Genomic DNA, 18,289 nt, shown 5'->3' with positions numbered 1-18,289 from the left:
CAGGGGCACTGTTTTAACCAAAACAACTGCATATAAGTGGGAGAACCTAGCATTATCACTCAACTTTTTCTGAGGGCCCACTGAAGAGTTAAACTGTGGACATAATCTCACTTTATGGGGCTGAGCCAACAAACAAGAACAGATGTTAATAAGGGCATGTTGCAAGGGTAGGCTCCCCCACGCTTTAGGGGTGGGGTTGGCCTTGGTAGGAAAATGCCCAATTCTGATGCTAAATCTGAGTATCTTAGTCTTTACTGTAGTCATAATATTATGACTTTCTCCTTCATTGGTCGTGAAGATAATGTTTCATTTCCATTTCATAATGAACTAAACGACAGCATTTGCATTCTCCCATCATTTTCAAGGTTTACTGAAGTCAAAATGCCGCAGAAGATCCGTGGTGGTTCTGTGGTAGAGATGAAAGGGGATGAGATGACGCGAATCATTTGGGAACTGATCAAGGAAAAACTCATTTTCCCCTATGTGGAGTTGGACCTGCACAGGTAAGTGAATAACCTTTCTTCATAGCCTTGGGCTCAGCTGTGTTTGGGATGGTTGAGGTTGGTTCAGGATTCAGGAAGGTTCAGATCCATTGTTCATAGGGTCGCTATGAGTCGTAGTTGACTGAATGGCACATAACAAGAGTGGCAAAATCAGAAGTCATAGGATAGAGTGTTTAGGCATGGTTAGCTTCTCATATAGAGATTCACCTTGTGAATAAAGCTTATTTTGGGGGGGGAGTTTCAGGAGGGCTAAACTTGTACTTGGGTCTTCTGGTTTTGTTTTCACAAATGGCGTGGTAGATTTGAACCACCCTTTGGGGTTAGGTGTGTCAAAGACGGTGAGATTGGCTCAGGATAGGGCAGGGTTCAGAATTATTGTACACAGGGTCAGGTTGTGATGAGTCGTAGTCAACTCAATGGCACATAACAACAACAGCAAACCATCCTACAGACTACACACCCCACCAGAATTCCTTCTTAACCAGTCAGTGGACCTTTTCTTCTTTGTATCTTTCGTCTTTCTTGTTCTTCACAGAATTGTAACATAGAAAGAACCCTTGGCCTTCATTCATTTCTTCCCAACCTTCGGGGAGAGATGCTCCCTTGAACCCATATTTTTTTTTTAATTTTTTTTTTTTTTTTTTTTAAATTTTGTGTGCGTGTACCGTCAAATCAGATCTGACTGGTACAGGAGGATATTGCGCCTCCTTCTCCGACAGAGCATCTGGTGGATTCGAACCGTGTTCCTCTGGGATTGCAGTGCAGCTTCTTGCCACTAGGCCACCAGAGCTCCCCCCCATTTTTGTCCTAAAGATTTGTGTCTTTGTTCTGTGTTAAAAGAGTTTGAGGACAGAGGTGAAAGTGCATGCACATTCTCGTGTTTTTTCATACACTTGCTCATGTTCTGAGTACATTTGAACCAGGCAGAGGCAGACTTTGTAGCAGGAGATGTTGAGTAACAGATTTCAGCCCAACTATTGGCGGCTGTGCCTTTGCTGTGGCCCGGAGATGTTTGTCAGGTGTAGATATTTAATTCACATGGAGTCATTAAACACTGTTTTTAATTGTTCCAAAGCTGAAGCTGCTGGTTATGTCTAGATAGTAACCACAAGATGGAGCCAATACTGGCAAAGTTGGCCATAGGAAATGAGGCAGGGAAAGATCTTTAAGTAGACTAGGAAGCTTTTTATAAATTCTCTCCTGTTTCAGAGACTTACAGGGCAAAGGGTAGTCCAGAGGATTTAGGTGCAGGAAAACCTCAGTGATATTGAGGGTTCTGTGCCAGATATTTGCAGTAAAGCAAGTTACATGATTTTTTTTTCCTTCTCAGTGTATATAAAATTTAATTTGCCTTTTGCCCAGTGGTAAGAACTTACACTACAATCTCAAAGACACATGGTTCTAATCCACCAGCTGCTCCACAGGAGAAGAATGGGCAGTCTCCTCTCATAGGATTTACTGCCTCTGAAAACATGCTGGAGGGTCAGCTGTGGGTCAGTTCTTACTGAACAGCACACAACAACAACAAAGTCTATTAAGTGTGCAATAGCATTATGGAAAAGTTTGAAATACTGTGCGAGAAACACCAAAAGTGTGACAGACACACAAAGTGAATACATGATGTCGGACCCGCTTCATGTATGACTGCCACAAATTGTTTTTGTGGTGTTGTGTTTGGTTTTGTTTTTTTTTTTTTTAAATCCAGTGTTTTCAGTATACAGGGCGCTCTGGTGACCTAGTGGCAAGAAGCTGCACTGCAATCCCGAAGGCACGGGGTGCAAGGCTACCAGCTGCTTCTGGTAATGGGCAGGTCTCCTCCCGGGTGATTTACTGCCTCTGGAAACCTGCTGGAGGGTCAGCTACGGGTCGGTTTGGACTCTGCAGTACACAACAACGGTAGTGTACAGTCGGGGAGCTCTGAGGAACTCTGATAGCACAGCTCGAGGGGAACTGCCATGCCCACCCCAAAGACCATGCTTCTCTGCTGCTTTCAACCTATCATCGGCTCCATGGGAGGAGAATGGGCCGTGTCCTGTGTATTCATAGCTCTGGAAACCCGCGAGAGGGCAAGCTGGGAGTTTGCATGAGAACTCCACCACTAAGGTCTCTTTTATGCCCGCACGATGGCTGCAAAATTATTTTGTCTTTTTTAGCCTCGAATCATAAGCCGTATTAAAGGGCAATTATTGTGCCAGAAGGGGAAAAAAACCAGCGAGTACAGACCAAAGAAATTTTGGAAGGCCAACCAAGTTTCAGGTTGTGCTAAAATTGCAATTACTGTTCCATGCTTGGTTCTTTCTGAGAGGGAGTGGAGCCTTTCTTATATCGGCTGCTAGACAGTGATCGAGGCCACGGAGTTGTTGTTTTCTCTTTGATAGCTTGCCCAATTAGAGGAGTGGTGCTGCCAGTCCAAACAGAGGCAGCTGGCACCCACCAGCTGCTTCAAGGGAGAAATCCACTGGAAGGTCAGCGGCGAGTTTCTTTCTTTTTCCCCTCTTAGCAAGGAGCTCTGGTGGCCATGCATCTTGGGTGGTTCAAATCCACCAGCTACTTGGCAGGAGCAGTCTCTCATATAATTTACAGCCTTGGAAGCTCAAGGAAGAGTCAGCTATGAGTTGGTTCAGACTTTATGACAATGAGTGAGATTTGTGTTTCTCTTAGAAATGATAAGAAGCAAAGTAAAAGAGAAAAAAAACCTACTGGTTTGCTATTAGGTGGCCTACTGGTTAAGGAGTTGTGTTTCCAATCCCAAAGCAGGCAGTTCAAAGCTACCAGCTGCTCCACAGGAGAAAGATGGGCAGTATTCTTTTGTGGGATTTACAGCCTCTGACAACCTGCTATGAAGCAGTTCTGACTTGAGGGCAATGAGTTGTTTGTTATTGATAGTTTCCTGATGAGAAATGGCTCCTACAAACAAAAGAAATTGCTGACCTTGCTTCTAGTTTGAGTTAGTTATCTGTTGAGAGTCAGCATTCTCTGTTTAAAAAGATAAGCAAGTGGCTGATTGGCCAAGGATGGTGGAACTCCGTCTCACTTTGTTCATGTTGTCAAAAGGGACCAGTCATTGAAGGACATAATGTGTAGAAAGGTGGAGGGTAAATGTTAAGACAGGAAGACCCTCAATGAGATGCATTGACAGTGACTGTAACAATGGGGTCAGGTGTGTCAGAGATGGTGAGGTGGGCTCAGGTTAGGGCAGGGTTCAGAGCCGTTGTTTGTAGAATTTCTATGACTTACTAGTCAACTTGATGGCAGGTAACAACAAAAACAAAACTTGGAAGAATTGGTGGTTGAGTGATAGAATTCTCACCAGGGTTTGATTTCCTGGGTTCACTTTTGGCCAGTGCATTTCCCATGGAGTCACTACCCTTCTGTCTGGAAACTTCCACGCTGTTGTGATGCTAAAGAGGTTTCAATGGAGCTTCCAGACTGAGACAGATGAGGAAGAAAGGCCTGCCACCTCCTTTCCCCACAGTGAAAACCCTGTGGACCACAGTAGTCTGATCTGCAGTCCATCACAGAGGTGGCATAGGAACGGGCAGGCTTTCATTCCCTCATATATGAGATTGCAGTTAAGTTAAGCGCTGACTCAACAGCTGCTACCAGCCACAGTGCTTAAAATTTGGCAAATGCGGGCGAATTGGGAGCAAGCTCTGTACACCACCACTAGGATGCTAATACTATCAACAGCCTCAATCTCTATGAAAAGTTACACTTACATTTTTCCCTCCCCAGCTACGATTTAAGCATAGAGAATCGTGATGCCACCAACGACCAGGTCACCAAGGATGCTGCCGAAGCTATAAAGAAATACAACGTCGGCGTCAAGTGTGCTACCATCACCCCGGATGAGAAGAGGGTCGAGGAGTTCAACTTGAAGCAAATGTGGAAATCACCAAATGGCACCATCCGCAATATCCTGGGGGGCACAGTCTTCAGGGAAGCGATCATCTGCAAAAACATTCCGCGGCTCGTGAGCGGGTGGGTAAAGCCCATCATCATCGGCCGCCATGCTTATGGGGATCAAGTAAGTCACTTCGGCATCATCTCGCCCCTTGCTCAGAATCCGGTTTTGCATATTGGTTTTGGGGTTTTTTTTCATGGTTTTGGCTGCCCGGCAGCTCCAATAATGCAAGCTCCGTTCTTTTGGTCCCATTAAGTGAGATGCAGAATTGAAAATGCATTTATAGATGTTCTAGCTGCGTATTTACCTGTTTAAAAATATAATGAAATCAGGACAAATTTGGAGGTAGGCATTTGCCTCAGCGTGTAATTTTTCTTAAACATGGGTTTTTGTGTTTTTTTTTTTTTGTCGCTTAATTAGGTTAAACTTAGAGTATTGCCATTTTTTATTAGTAATTTTATATTATTTTGTATAAATGAGCCACTAATATTTTGATCAGTGCTTCTGAAACTCCTTGGGAATTTCTTTTGGTGTTTTTTAATTTATTTTTACTTTGTTTAAATTCTGATGCCTGGGTCTACCCCATGCCAAACAGAAACTATACCCAGTGTCTTGCATTCAATTCTAGCTCACAGTAAACCTGCAGAACAGAATGCAGCCTAGAACTGCCCCCAAGTTTTCCAAGGCTGTAAATCTTTATGGATAGAGACGGCCTCTTATTACTTCTGTGCAGCTATTGAGTCCAGACTACCCACCTTTTGGTTAGGAGCCAAATGTTTTCACCCACAGCACCACCACATCTCATCCTTTGCCACTTAAATCTCAATTTCTAGAGGGACTCAGGGTCATCAAGCTCCTAAGTGATTCTAATGTACAGATATGTTTGAGAACCACCAAAGACCATTGGACCTGTTCACTTTATACACGAAAGATGGACGCAATAATTTGAAAGCATTTCTTTACTCTTTCCTGACTAGGGAAAAAAAATAGTTTCTCAACAGAAGTAGGCTCATTGCCAAATTAAACCAGAAAACCCCCTGTAACTACACAAAATCCAAATTCTGCCTTAGAAATGCTTTCTTAGAAAGCAGCCTGCTATGTTTTAAAAAGTTTTGGAAATATGTTTCTCAATTGATGACATGCAGATGCTGAGATGTAACAGTACTGAAACCCCATGGCCAATGTGCCCTGTGCCTGGTGCTGGGGTCTTGGGCTCAGTCCAGTTAATTTTTCTTTTCTTTTTTTTTTTTTTAATTATTTTAAATTATATTTTATGTGTGTACCGTCAAATCAGATATGACTGGTACAGGAGGCGATTGTTCCTCCTTCTTCAGCAGAGCATCTGGTGGATTTGAACCGTGCACCTCTGGGATTGAATTTTGCTTTTCTTATGGCAGCCAAACCATTCTTTCATCTTGAGCAGTCCCTTCTTAGATACTCTCCAGAGGCCGAGGCCAGGGAACGCAGATGGGAGCCGTACAAATATGGGTTCCCAGGAGTACCATGCGAAGTGTATCTGGTTTGGTGGTGGCTTTTTTGGGGGGTCCTTTGCTCTTTTATTTATTTGTTAACTAGTTACCATCTTGTCAAAATGGTCATTCTATTTATTAAAGTCCAGAGTGAAAATCCCAAACATTAGGTTTGCTCACTAACCATTTAACTATACCTAAGTCCCCTTTAACAGGTGTATGTTGCTAGCCCTTTAATTTCTTCCTTTAGGGAATAGGAATCATTTAACCCCCCCATCAGCAAAGGACTTCATGTCTGGCTTCAAGGTGGAATAAGGATTTAATCCTTATTGTTATCTGACAGCTCTTTTAACAACTGTCATTAGTAGCCTTCTACACAGATTTAAACAAATAGGTGTGGCTGGCACCTGTCAATTTAGTTCACTGAAGAAGGTACAGTGGAGCAGAGACTTCAGAAGGTCCAGTGTATGCCAAGCCTGGAGCCTGCAGTTATAGCTGTGAAAGTCTAAGGAACAGGACCTGGGGGAATAATTTTCTCCACATCAAAATTATCTTTTCATAAGATTATTATATGAGGTAAAGCACCCTACATATAGTAAAGACCCAAACCACGAGCTCTTTATCATCACCACCTTCAGTACCACCACTCGTACTATTAATCAACCCCTCTAAGAATGTTGTTCCTGCGTGCTGCATAGTATTCCATTGTGTGAATGTACCACAATTTTTCAATCCATTAGATTGTGGTTGGACCTTTGGGCTGTTTCTATGTTCATATGATGGTGAATAACACTGCTATGAATATTAGTATACAAATCTCCATTTGTGTCTCAATTCTAATTTCCTTGTTATATATTCCTAGTAGTGGAATAGCTGGATCATATGGAGTTTCTATGTTCAGCTATTTGAGGAAATGCCAAACTGCCTTCCAGAGTGGTTGTACTGTTTTACAGTCCCACCAAGAGAGTAGGAGAATTCCCACCTCTCCACATCCTCTCCAACATTTATTGCTTGCTGCCCTGCTAAACTTTGCCACTGCTACTAGGGTGAGATGATATCACATTGTGGTTTTTATTTACATCTCTCTTATTGCCATTGGTAAAGTTCATAAGAGACAAACTGAGACAAAACTTAGAAGATCTAGTCTGTGGTGTAAAGAGGCTGGCAAAAACAACCGAAAATGTACAGTCCTGAGAAGATAAAATTGAAAACGTTCTAAAGATTAAATCTCTGTGCCCATCAAAAACTTCTCCCAATAGGGTGAAAAGAAAACCTACCAACTGGTTAAAAACATTTAGCAATATTGTCTCAGACAAGGGTCTCATAACAAAAGTTTACAGAATATTCCTGGGCCTCCAGAAGAAAAAGACTGATAAACAACTTACAAAATGGGCAAAAGACATGGAAAGACTTCACAGAGGAAGACATTTGATGACCAACAGACACATGAAGAAATGATCAGAACAGGTTTTGGTTTTGGTTTTTTCTCAGAATAGTTTTGATTTTTAATGTGCTCTGCCACTAACTGAGGGAGCTCTGGTGGTCTAGTGGTAAAAAATTGCATTACAATCCCAAAGGCACACAGTTCTAATCCACCAGCAGCTCCATGGAAGAAGAATGGGCAGTCTCCTCCTGTGTGATTTACTGCCTCTGAAAACCCACTGGAGGGTCAGCTGTGGAGTTTGTTCCAACTCTAAGGCACTTGAGTTATACAATAACAACCAGTAACTGAAGCACCAAGTAGCACAAGGCATTTATAATTGGCTATTAATCTAAAAGTTGGCCATTCAAACCCAGCTAGCAGCTCTGTGGAAGAAAGCCTGGCAGACTATATCCGTGAAGATTACAGTGAAGACAACCCTTTGGAGCACTTCTGCTCTGTAGCACGTGAGCTCGCCATGAGTCTAAGACCAGTTTGATGCAACAACAATTACCCCTAACCACCCGTCAGTCACTAGTTTGCGGAACTCTCTCAACCTTTTGGTTCCCATCTATAAAAAGAGAAGGCTGAGCCATACTGGCTTATCAAGTCGTCTGCCATCACTGTGGTCTGTGATACTGTCCCCCTTTATAATTCTTGTTGGCTAGTTTTATTTGCTTTGGTTTCTTGTGGAAGTAAATTTACTCATACCGTTTTTATTTATTCGTTCATGTGCTTTGTCCAAACAGTATAGAGCAACTGATTTTGTTGTTCCTGGTCCTGGAAAAGTAGAAATAACCTACACGCCAAGTGACGGAAGCCAAAAGATGACCTACTTGGTACATAATTTTGAAGGTATGTATGATGCCGTCATAAGCCACACCTTTATTTTTTCCACAGGTAACTTACCTCATGAGATGGCATCGTTACTGGTGTTTTAAAATTCGCTCTGTGGCTGCCTGAAAGTACAGCCTCTATGTTTACCATTTCTGTAGGACCCAAAATCTAACATTAAAAAATAAATGCCTTCCATGGTATGGAAGGGCACAAAAGAGTTTAATTAGAAATACATGTTGGGAGAGACAAGTAGGTAATTATCTATTTGTCTGAAACCAGAGAGAGAAGATTGCTGGGAAACTGTTGTGTCCAAATTATGTAAATTAGATATTGATAGCTCAAATCACTCATGTAATCCTGCCTGTACAGGAAATGTTTGTATTATATAATTGCTGAAATTAACTTCTCGCCATTCTACGTATTTATCCTTTGAGAGCGAAACAGTTGCTTTTTGCCTTTTCCTCCTAGCCATTCACCCCCCTGCCTGAGAAAGTCATTATGGCAAAACCCACTCAAAAGTTGCTCAAAGAAATAAAAATTGCCTTTTTACTACTACCAGACTCTTAAACATTCTCACACCAAGGGGGGGAAAAGTTACCTAGTCTATATTTTCCTTTCCTCCTCCAAATAATATCATTTTAATAGAATGCAGTTCTACCAGTTTCAAGGGTTTTTACTCTCTTGAGTTTGCCTGGGGCCATGGCATAAGTTCAAGGTCTGTGTTTTAGTAACAGAGTTCAACTACTAGCAGTTGTGAAACACTAGTGATTACATGTGGCATAATTATTACTACATACTGTAGTAGGAACCTTTCACATCCTCCAGGAAACTAAGAAAGCTTTCATTCAGTGTTTGAGATTCAAAGTTTTCTCAATGCCTGAGGAGTGAATGCACACCAAAGTTTTAAATACATTGGAAATTTAAGAAACATATAAAAAATGTTTTAAAAGTGATTTACTGTTCCTTAAGTATATCTCTAAATCATCCCATTAGTATGCTTCTATCATTTCTATTCCCTCCCAAAACAATAACTTACTGCCACTGAGTTAATTGCACACGTTTATAAGGCTGTAAATCTTTGCAGGAGGAAACTGTACTTTCTCCCATGAAGCAACTGGTGGATTTGAACTCCTGACATTTCAGTCACCAGTGCAACATATAATGCACTAAACTGGCAGGGCTCCTTGAAAACCATTTAGAATGTTCTTATCTAGACCTAGTTTCCCTCAGAAGTCATGGGATTCCAGGCGGGAAGCCTGACCGAGGCTGTTTGAAGCCCGCGCTCTACTATGGGAGCCGAGAATAGTGGTAATGGGATGGTGCCAGCTTTGTATAAGTCGTCCCCATTTACCTTTCCCTTGTTCCTCTCATCTGTTTTCCTCCCAGGAAGTGGTGGTGTTGCCATGGGGATGTTCAATGAAGATAAATCAATTGAAGATTTTGCTCACAGTTCCTTCCAGATGGCGCTGGATAAGGGTTGGCCTTTGTACCTGAGCACCAAAAACACTATCCTGAAGAAATATGATGGACGTTTTAAAGACATCTTTCAGGAAATATATGAAAAGTAACTGGCTTTTATTTTATTTTTTAAGAATTTCTCCCAAGTAAGCTAGTATTTGTGGTACAGAAACGGTTCTCATCTTTGATTCTGGGTTACATGAAGTGAAACCTCCACTCATTAAAAATGAGTACAGATTTAACAGGAATGAAAATCACTCTGAGGTGCTCTCAGAAGAGAGACATCCTTTCAAACAAGCGCCCTCCACTTACTGCTCAGAGCCAGCATTACTGAGTTTTGAAAAAAGGTTAACAAGCGAGTGACAGAAGCTTCTTCAGTCCTTGAATTACTGAGTACCATTTCTACTTTGCTTCAAATTGTTGTTTTGTTTGCTAAGATAAAATAAATCCCTTTAAATCCTGCAGTTTCTTGAACTTAAGTCTTTCTTTATACACCTTTAGATGAAACAAGTGGTCATGAGTTAGTAATCAGACAACATAGGTGTGTTTTGGTGGTTTTTGGTGTGCTGTCAGGTGAGGGCTCTCACATTTTAGATGAGATAATCCCTCCTAATGCATTGTGAGTTCTCTTCCTACCTTTCAGCAGTACCTGTCTAGGAACTTGTTCTCACATACGCCTTTTCTAGAATGATATCCAGGCAGCTAATGAATCTGTTTTTATCTTTGCGTATTTTCTTACGCTGCATATCATTATTCTTCTCAGTAGTGCAATGAAAACTATGGTTGAGACCCTCCATTGTGTCACTATTTTCCCACTTTGCCTGCAGAGTGGGTGAAATGACCCTTAAAGATGCTTTGGGCTTCGTGGGAAGAAAAATGTTCCATCTGAGCCCATAGCAATCAAATTCCCAACTTGTTTATGCTGTTTCTACTGAAAATACCACTTCCTGCCTCACTGTTGGGAGAGTAGAAAACACCTCACGTAAACTGGTTCCAGCCTTATTCCTTTTCTCTCTTGTGTCTTAGGAAATACAAATCTCAGTTTGAAGACCGGGAGATCTGGTACGAGCATCGGCTCATCGACGACATGGTGGCCCAAGCTCTGAAGTCCGAGGGTGGCTTCATCTGGGCCTGCAAGAACTATGATGGCGACGTGCAGTCGGATTCCATTGCCCAAGGTGAGGAGCCAGGGGATGAGTAGAGGAGAGGCTTGGCCTGCAGCACACACGGTCATTCTGTAGGAGCTCTTCCAGTTCGCGGGGGGAGGGCATGGCTTGTGGTAGCCCCTTATAAAGTCATGAAGGAAATGGTTGCTGTTAGGCATTTAAGATCACCTTCTCCTCTGACTAGAAAGGAAACCAAGCTGAGACTTGGAAGTGACTTTACTCACACCAGAAGTCACTGAGCAGGTTGACATGCCTAGCTCCATCTTTAGTTGCTAACATTGTTTCCAAAGCTGAACCTTCCTCATCTGAGGCATCAGAACGTCCAGCAGATTGCTTAAATGCCTAATTCAAAGTTGTTTCTTCCCCACCCTTATTTCCCTTCTGATGAGAATGGAAAGATGGGACATCCAGGCCTCTGGACTAGGAGAGATAATGTGAAGGGCCTGTGTTGTCCAGTCGAGAGCCCGTTGATTTGACAACAGGGGAGGGACATCATGCTTGGGAAGGGTAGAGGGACAGCACAAAAGAGGAAGACCCTGGTGGATTAACTCAGCATGTTGGAGACCAAGAGTCTGGCTTAGGATAGAGCAGGGTTCAGAGCTGTTGTTCATAGGGTCACTGTGAGTCGCAAGTGACTCAATGGCACGTAACAAAACTAATTGTACAGCCTTGAAGCTGGTCTGGCACTTTAGGAAATGATTGCTTAGTTTGAAAGACAAAGGAATTAAGCAAAGATGCTCAGAACTAGTCACAAAAACTCCAGGAGCCAGGAGTGAGAGCCAGGCCAACAGAAATGTCTCCTCTTGATACCCTAAGCACAGAGCTGCTCTTCAGTCTCAGTTGCCCTGTTGTTGTGAACTAGAATCCCCACAGGTAAGTGGTAGTTTTAATATTGGTAGTATTTGCTTTTCTCCAGGAAGTACTACGGCTTTTCTTTTTCTTGTGAAAGTCAAGTCTCTTATCAGTTTGGAAATCAGTAGACCCACCCAGTAATGTCAGATAAAGAGTTACACAATTCTCTTTATCTTTACCCTGGTACTGTTTGTGCAAATCCTACTATGTGGAGTAGGGAAAGGAACTTTGCTTCATGATACCATGGGGGATAAAAAATTATTCCTTGTTATAAGACCTCTTAGATTTTGGAAAGCGATCCACAATCACCCCATTGATTCATGGCAACAAGATGAATGTGTGTGAAGGAATACAGGAGTTTGTTGTTTAGAGCCTGAAGTACGATGTTGTGCGATTTGGACTTTACAAACACCATTTTATATATAGGCAGTCTTGACAAATATATAATATATAAATATAATATAATATAATATAATAATTATACTATACTATACTATACTATAATATAATAAATATATTAAAGCCGTTAAGAGCCCTCAAGTCAACGCCCCAGGGCTATATCCCCTGGATACAGGAAGTTGGCCTAGTTGAGTATGGGGCTCAGGGTTGTACTGGCAGATGCATGGGAACATATTAGGGACTATGCGTGAGATCGGGTGCAGGGAGAGGGAGCAGTGGTGCTGCAGGGAGCATTGCTGGCTGGCCCTGTTCTTGGAGTGGCTTCCCAATCATGTGCAGCTACCACAGGCTGGAGCCAGGAACCCCGGAACACGGCTGCCTGGAAATGATAAGGAAAGGACAGAGGAGGAGCTGTGGGGATGGGGTGTGGCCTGAAACCCCACTCCTTAGTCTGCTCTGAGAGTTTGTTGTTGTGTTGTTAGGTGCCATCGAGTCTACTGTGACTCATAGCAACTCTGTGAACAACAGTTCTGAAAACCAATAAGAGAACAGACTGTATCAGTCAAACATTACATGAGGGGACTGTACTTCCTTGTACTGCTGATGTAAATAATGAGTTGCAGAGGTTCTCTGAAAGAGCAGTTTTATAGTTCAGTGCCTGCACGTGGTGCATTGACAAGAGACTCGAAACCTAGGCTGTGTCTGGAAAATCTATAGATGAATGTGACCCTAGGCAACTAAATGGATTAAAAGGCAGCAGAACTGTCTGCTCTGGAGGAGTGAGCTACTTTGAACTGAAGTTTCACTGATTTCTTTAATTCTGACAATGCTACCAAGTAGTATCTTCTATTGGTACTAGCTGGACAGGCTCACTGCGCTCGTGGTTCTGAAGTTCTGTTACTAGGCATTTATTTGAATGTTTGCTAAAGACTCAAACTAATCTCTCACACTTGTTGCATTGAGAATCTACTGTCAAGGATCTCGCCAGAGTGCTAAAGAGCAATGTCAGTTTAAAGACTAAGTTGCCCCAGATCCAAGTCCTGATATTTTCAGTTGTTCATGTACATCTGAAAGTTAGACAATGAATAAGGAAGACATTAGAAGAAACAATGCCTTTTAACTGTGGTGTCGGCAGAAAAAGGACTGATTATCCCATGGTGTCAAGAGAACAAATAAGTCTGTCTTATTGGAAATGCACCCAGGGTGCACCTTAGGGGCAGGGAGGGCGAAAGTTTCTGCCACAGACCTTGGGCATTTGTCAGGAGGGCCCAGTCTTTAGAAAGAGACATGAGGCTGGGACGGGTGGAGGATCAGGGAGAGAGAGGAAGGCCCTCAAGGAGATGGACTGGCACAATGATTGTCACATGGGCTGGGGAGCTGTTCAGATCTGTTGTTATGATTTGTAGTCCACTCGATGGCGCCTAACAGCAACAATTCCACACAAATTTTAAACTCTCAAAATGAGTTTACAAATAAAAATTTTAATCTGTTTACTTAAAGGTGGTAAAGTTGATCTCTTTATCACTAAGCTGTCAAGTAATCATTATGATGCAAACATGAATGATTTCCTTGCAGGAATGGTGAATTCCTTCTACTCAAATTGAAACTGTTAGTTTTTAACAGAAGCTATTGCTTTGTTTTCTAATTTTGCCGTATCTAATGGAAGATAAGTTGTATGTTGCTATCAAACGCAAATGTAAATTATGTTCCAGTTGGACCCAGCAAGTCCTCACCGAGACAGCTGTACCACCGGGAGTCACAAATTAACAGCCTACATGCAGCCTGCCTTCTTCTCTACAATATTTGTCCTATGGAACATGGTTGACAGTGTTTGTCAGAGCTCACCGATTAAGACGGGCTTGGAAGGAGGAGTGGCATCCACTTCCTAAACATGCGTGTGGAAACTATGAACTTAGAGAAAGGACCATAGTTCTAGAACGGGGTTACTGGATCATGGATCTATGTATTCCTTTCTTATTTCTTTCTGAACATATGTGTAGTTATTGAATTCTCACAGCTACCCAGTGGGATTGGTGCTTTTATTATACTCATTTTCTTAAATGAGTATATTTTCCTATATTTATAGGTAAGAAAACTGAGGCACAGCATCTTCTAGTCAGAGAGTTTGGGTAGAATGCAGGCGGTCAAACCCAACACCTCTGAAATCATGAAGACAAAAATGAAGCTTTTCTTGATCTTTTGGCTCAGGAACTGAAGCAAGTATTTTGCTTAGCAAAAAACAGAATTGGAGCTGACTCCATGTGCCTGTGTTCATTTTATTCACAACGACCAGTCAAGATGAAGGTATTTGCTCTCTGAGAATCAGTTCTCAGTGAAGTTAAGCCCAGTCTTCATGTTCTAAAACTGACAGGTTATGGCTCCCTTGGCATGATGACCAGTGTGCTGGTTTGTCCAGATGGCAAGACAGTCGAAGCAGAGGCTGCCCACGGGACTGTTACACGTCACTACCGCATGTACCAGAAGGGACAGGAGACATCCACCAATCCTATCGGTAAGGTCGTATTACTGATTAGAGAGCAACAATCTCCAGAGGACTTGAGAGGTTCCTGGGGCCGCTCAGTGCCTGTGGACAGAGTTATCACCAAGTTCTACTGAGAATAGCCGTGTTCATTTAAGCCTGAAAATGTGTACACACACACACACACACACACACACACACACACACACACACACATCTATCATGACTGATAAATATTTACCAAGATATATATGTGTATATATATCTACCACTCAGATTGACATGGTGACTACAACAGTGAACTTGAACGTGGCAGAGATCATGAGCATCTGACATCAACATCTCTATCTACCTACCCTCAACTTCTATTAATGTAAGAATAATATTCTTTGCAGAGAAGAATGTTATTAAATGCATTTTCTTCTTCTTTCAGTGCAGTGAAATATCACAGAGACTAAGAATTAAAAGCCTCATAAGCCCTTCCAAGTTATTCAAGGATAGCACCTTTTTTCTCTTCTTTACTTAGAAAAATTTATTTTCTTATGATTTGAGTAAATGTTTACAAGGCAAATTAACTTTTCTTTCAATTTTTCATTCATTTGTTCCCCGTTTGATCAATAACATTCATTTCAGTGCCAATCATGTAGCTGTACTCTTGTCATTTCTTCCCAGTGCTGATTTCTGTGAATCCTATGCCTCTCTGTGTCTTCCCTTGCTTTAGTGACAGTGTACTGGTCATCTCCTTATTGAATGCTGTCAAGGACAACACTTTCACAGCCTGGAAGAGGTGGCTGGAGTAAATGAGATAGGAAAGATTACAGCCTTTTCCAAATTAAAAATGCCTTAAGTTTCAAGTCTTAATACTATATCCCTGAAAATAGACATTGTTTTAAAGCACTAATAGGAATACCCAGGGTTTTTTCTTTACAAAACTGCAGATTATTCAAAGTTTTCATTTGGTAAAACTAATTGTCCATGTAGATAGCATCTAATGGAGTCACTTATCTGAAGGAAAAACTATTCTGTTTTTGTAAACTTTAAAACATTTGAGAATGTATTTGACAGGTCTGATTGAGATGTACTTTTTCCCTCTGTGTGTGTGTGCGTCTTAGCTTCCATTTTTGCCTGGACCAGAGGGTTAGCTCACAGAGCTAAGCTTGATAAGAACAAAGAGCTCAGCATCTTTGCACAGACTTTGGAGGAGGTCTGTATTGAGACGATTGAGGCTGGCAGCATGACCAAGGACTTGGCTGCTTGCATTAAAGGTTTATCCAAGTAAGTACAAGTAGCCCTAAACACTGCAGTCAAATCACACCTTCTTTTCAAAGGATCTAACTCCTCAAATTTTTTTTTAAACTATCCAAATTGCTTTTCATCATCTAGTACAGAGATCGACAGATTCTCTCTGTAAATTGTCAGTGAATGGTTTAGTTTGTGTGGAAAAGAAATATGGTCTTCTTTGCAACAACTCAACTCTGCCTTTGTGCAGTAAAGAAATCATAGACATGTGAGGAATGAATGGAGGGACAAAGTTCCAGTAAAACTTTATGTATCAAGCCAGGCTAGGAGCCAGATTTACCTTACACTCTAGTTTTTGGACCCTTGACTGAGTTGGCAGTTGAATTCAAAGGTTCTGAAAATAATGAACAATTAGAAACAAAAGAGCATCTGATACTCTTCCTTTTCTTTATTTAAGGTAAGCAGCACAAGTGAAATAAGATGTCCGCCAGATGGTGGCTCATTCCTTAAGTGTCTGTAACTATCAGTCAAACAGGCTCTTACACTCATTGCTATCAAACTGGAAGTCAACTGATAGTAGATGCTCCAGCAGGTTTTCAGATTTTCCAGCAAGTTTTTCTCTCATGGGTGGAGATGATCCATCTTTCTCCCACGAGCAGCAGGAGGATTTGAACCATCTACTTTTGGGTTAACAGTGCAATTCTTGACTCACTAGGCCATAGGAGGTCCTTTATTTGTTAATAACAGGAGTAAATTGAATCAGTGTGGGGTCTTTTAAATCTTAAGCTTACAGGAAGAGGACAGTGTTTGACACGTTAATATCAGTGTGTTATCTTTGTGCCTTCTTTGTAGAGAAACCTAGGGTCGTATATAGTCTTTGGGAGTTGCACTGCTGAGGTAGAGGCAGAGTGCCTGTCTGGAAATTTCAATCCACCAGCAGCTCCAAGAGGAAAAGATGGACAGTGTCGCACTGTGTGATTTATAGTCTGAGGGCCAGCTAGGAGTTCCAGCTTGACGCAGTGATTTGAGTTTGGATAGACACCTGACAACAGGATTATTCAAGCCCTTTGCCTTAAAATGGTTTTGAAGGCCAACTAATAGCTCATGGGAATTAGGTAAAGGAATAGCTGTGCTACACATGGGCTTCGTAATTATTAAGGACAAGGAACAAGAAGTAGTTGATTTCCAGAAGCCCTGATAATTTCACCCTCAGGGCTCCATGGTAAGAAACCAAGCCTGAATGAGCTTCCACCAGACTGTTCTGCCCCCTAAGTCACAAGACTGAGTCAGCCTTGAACCTCGAGTAGCACAGTCTGCAGATGTTGTAGCTTGTTGACCTTACTGGAGGAGTCCTGGCAGCACATTGATTGAATGTGTGGCCGCCCACTGAAAGGTCACCAACCATCTCTCATGAAAAGAGGTGCCATCAAGATACTCAAACTCAAAACCTCATTGCTGCTGCATCAGAACCCACTCGAAGCTGGCCTTCCAGCAAGGTTTTAGATGCTGTCAATCGCACAGGTGCAGATTGCCCATTTTTCCCCCCTCAGAGCTAAAGGTGAATGTGAGCTGCCAGAGAGGAAGGGCCTTTGAGTTAACAATGCAGCTCTCCATGGGCTGTGCCACCGGACCTCCCTGTCTAGCCTTGAAACACTAGGGGCGTAGATCTCTGCCCTAGAGCGTTGTTGGAAGTCAGGATCAACTCAGTGGCAACAGGGGTTGGTTTGTTTCCTTTTAATCTTAATAATTTTTCTTCCAGAAATAAATACACCCCTTTAAGTAGCATTTCTAGAACTTTTCCTTTAACTAAATCCACATAAAAAGCAAACTAAATTCCTTTCCCCCCCTCTTTCTTTCTAGCGTGCAACGGTCTGACTACCTGAATACCTTTGAGTTCATGGACATACTTGGACAAAACCTGATGGTGAAATTAGCAAAGTTCAAACTTTAAAATCACATCTTGGGTTAGGAGCCTAAAGGGTAGTTTTATTTTTTTTCTTTTGGTAACTAGGTCTGCTGGTTTACATTTTTCTGTATAACACTCAAGGGAAAAGACAAAAATCAATTTTGTAATTTGTTTAGGAACCAGAAATTTATCTTTTCTATGCGTTTACAGTCTTTTTCTTATACCTACAGTTACTGCCACCTTCCTGAAGGTGGCAAGGGACCTTGTCTTGTTTTCTAATAGCAGCCTAGTCTTTACTTCAGGACTCATTTGTACTTCTGTCACTTTCTCATGTGCCTAAATAAATGACCAAATTCAAGAGGCCAGAGCCATGGTGCTGTTCTCTGATAAATTCCCTTCCTCCACCTCCATGGCTTTGGTGATGTGGTCTCCCTTCTGTGAAGCACAGATGTACAATCAACTCCTTGTGCATAATTTAGAGGACAATGCTTTTTTTGTGAAGAGCTCTTGTTGAATGTTTTAAAGATGCTAAATCTTTTGGAGGACACAGGAGACTCTGGAATCTAGAATACCCGGAGATTGGCCTCTCTTTGTCCTGTCTCCCTTAATCTTGTGTTGTGTGAATGTTATACCACCCTGAATCAAATTGGATAAATC

The 18,289-nt window shown here is 41.9% G+C and overlaps 1 protein-coding gene across 1 annotated transcript; it reads left to right on the top strand.

Annotated features, from left to right (window-relative positions):
* The first annotated feature begins 360 nt into the window (after positions 1-360).
* On the top strand, positions 361-17,892 carry IDH1 (isocitrate dehydrogenase 1 (NADP+), soluble). Its single transcript, XM_006903007.1, has 8 exons — positions 361-503; positions 4,239-4,530; positions 8,046-8,151; positions 9,520-9,697; positions 10,618-10,769; positions 14,380-14,520; positions 15,600-15,762; positions 17,587-17,892. Exons 1-8 carry the CDS (start codon positions 382-384, stop codon positions 17,675-17,677), a joined length of 1,245 nt encoding a protein of 414 aa, XP_006903069.1. The 5' UTR covers positions 361-381; the 3' UTR covers positions 17,678-17,892.
* Positions 17,893-18,289: the final 397 nt, after the last annotated feature.

This window comes from Elephantulus edwardii, unplaced genomic scaffold (assembly GCF_000299155.1).
Source record: "Elephantulus edwardii isolate Elephantulus edwardi_28Jun2011 unplaced genomic scaffold, EleEdw1.0 scaffold00493, whole genome shotgun sequence".
NCBI lineage: Eukaryota > Metazoa > Chordata > Mammalia > Macroscelidea > Macroscelididae > Elephantulus > Elephantulus edwardii.
Note: the sequence above shows the minus strand (reverse complement) of the source record. Positions and strands in the feature narration are given on the sequence as shown.

Excerpts from the sequence above, each read along its gene's own strand:
- IDH1 (XM_006903007.1), top strand. The coding sequence starts at position 382 with ATGCCGCAGAAGATCCGTGGTGGTTCTGTGGTAGAGATGAAAGGGGAT. Across the intron at positions 8,152-9,519 it reads CTTGGTACATAATTTTGAAG|GAAGTGGTGGTGTTGCCATG; the intron begins GTATGTATGATG and ends TTTTCCTCCCAG. Across the intron at positions 9,698-10,617 it reads TTTCAGGAAATATATGAAAA|GAAATACAAATCTCAGTTTG; the intron begins GTAACTGGCTTT and ends CTTGTGTCTTAG.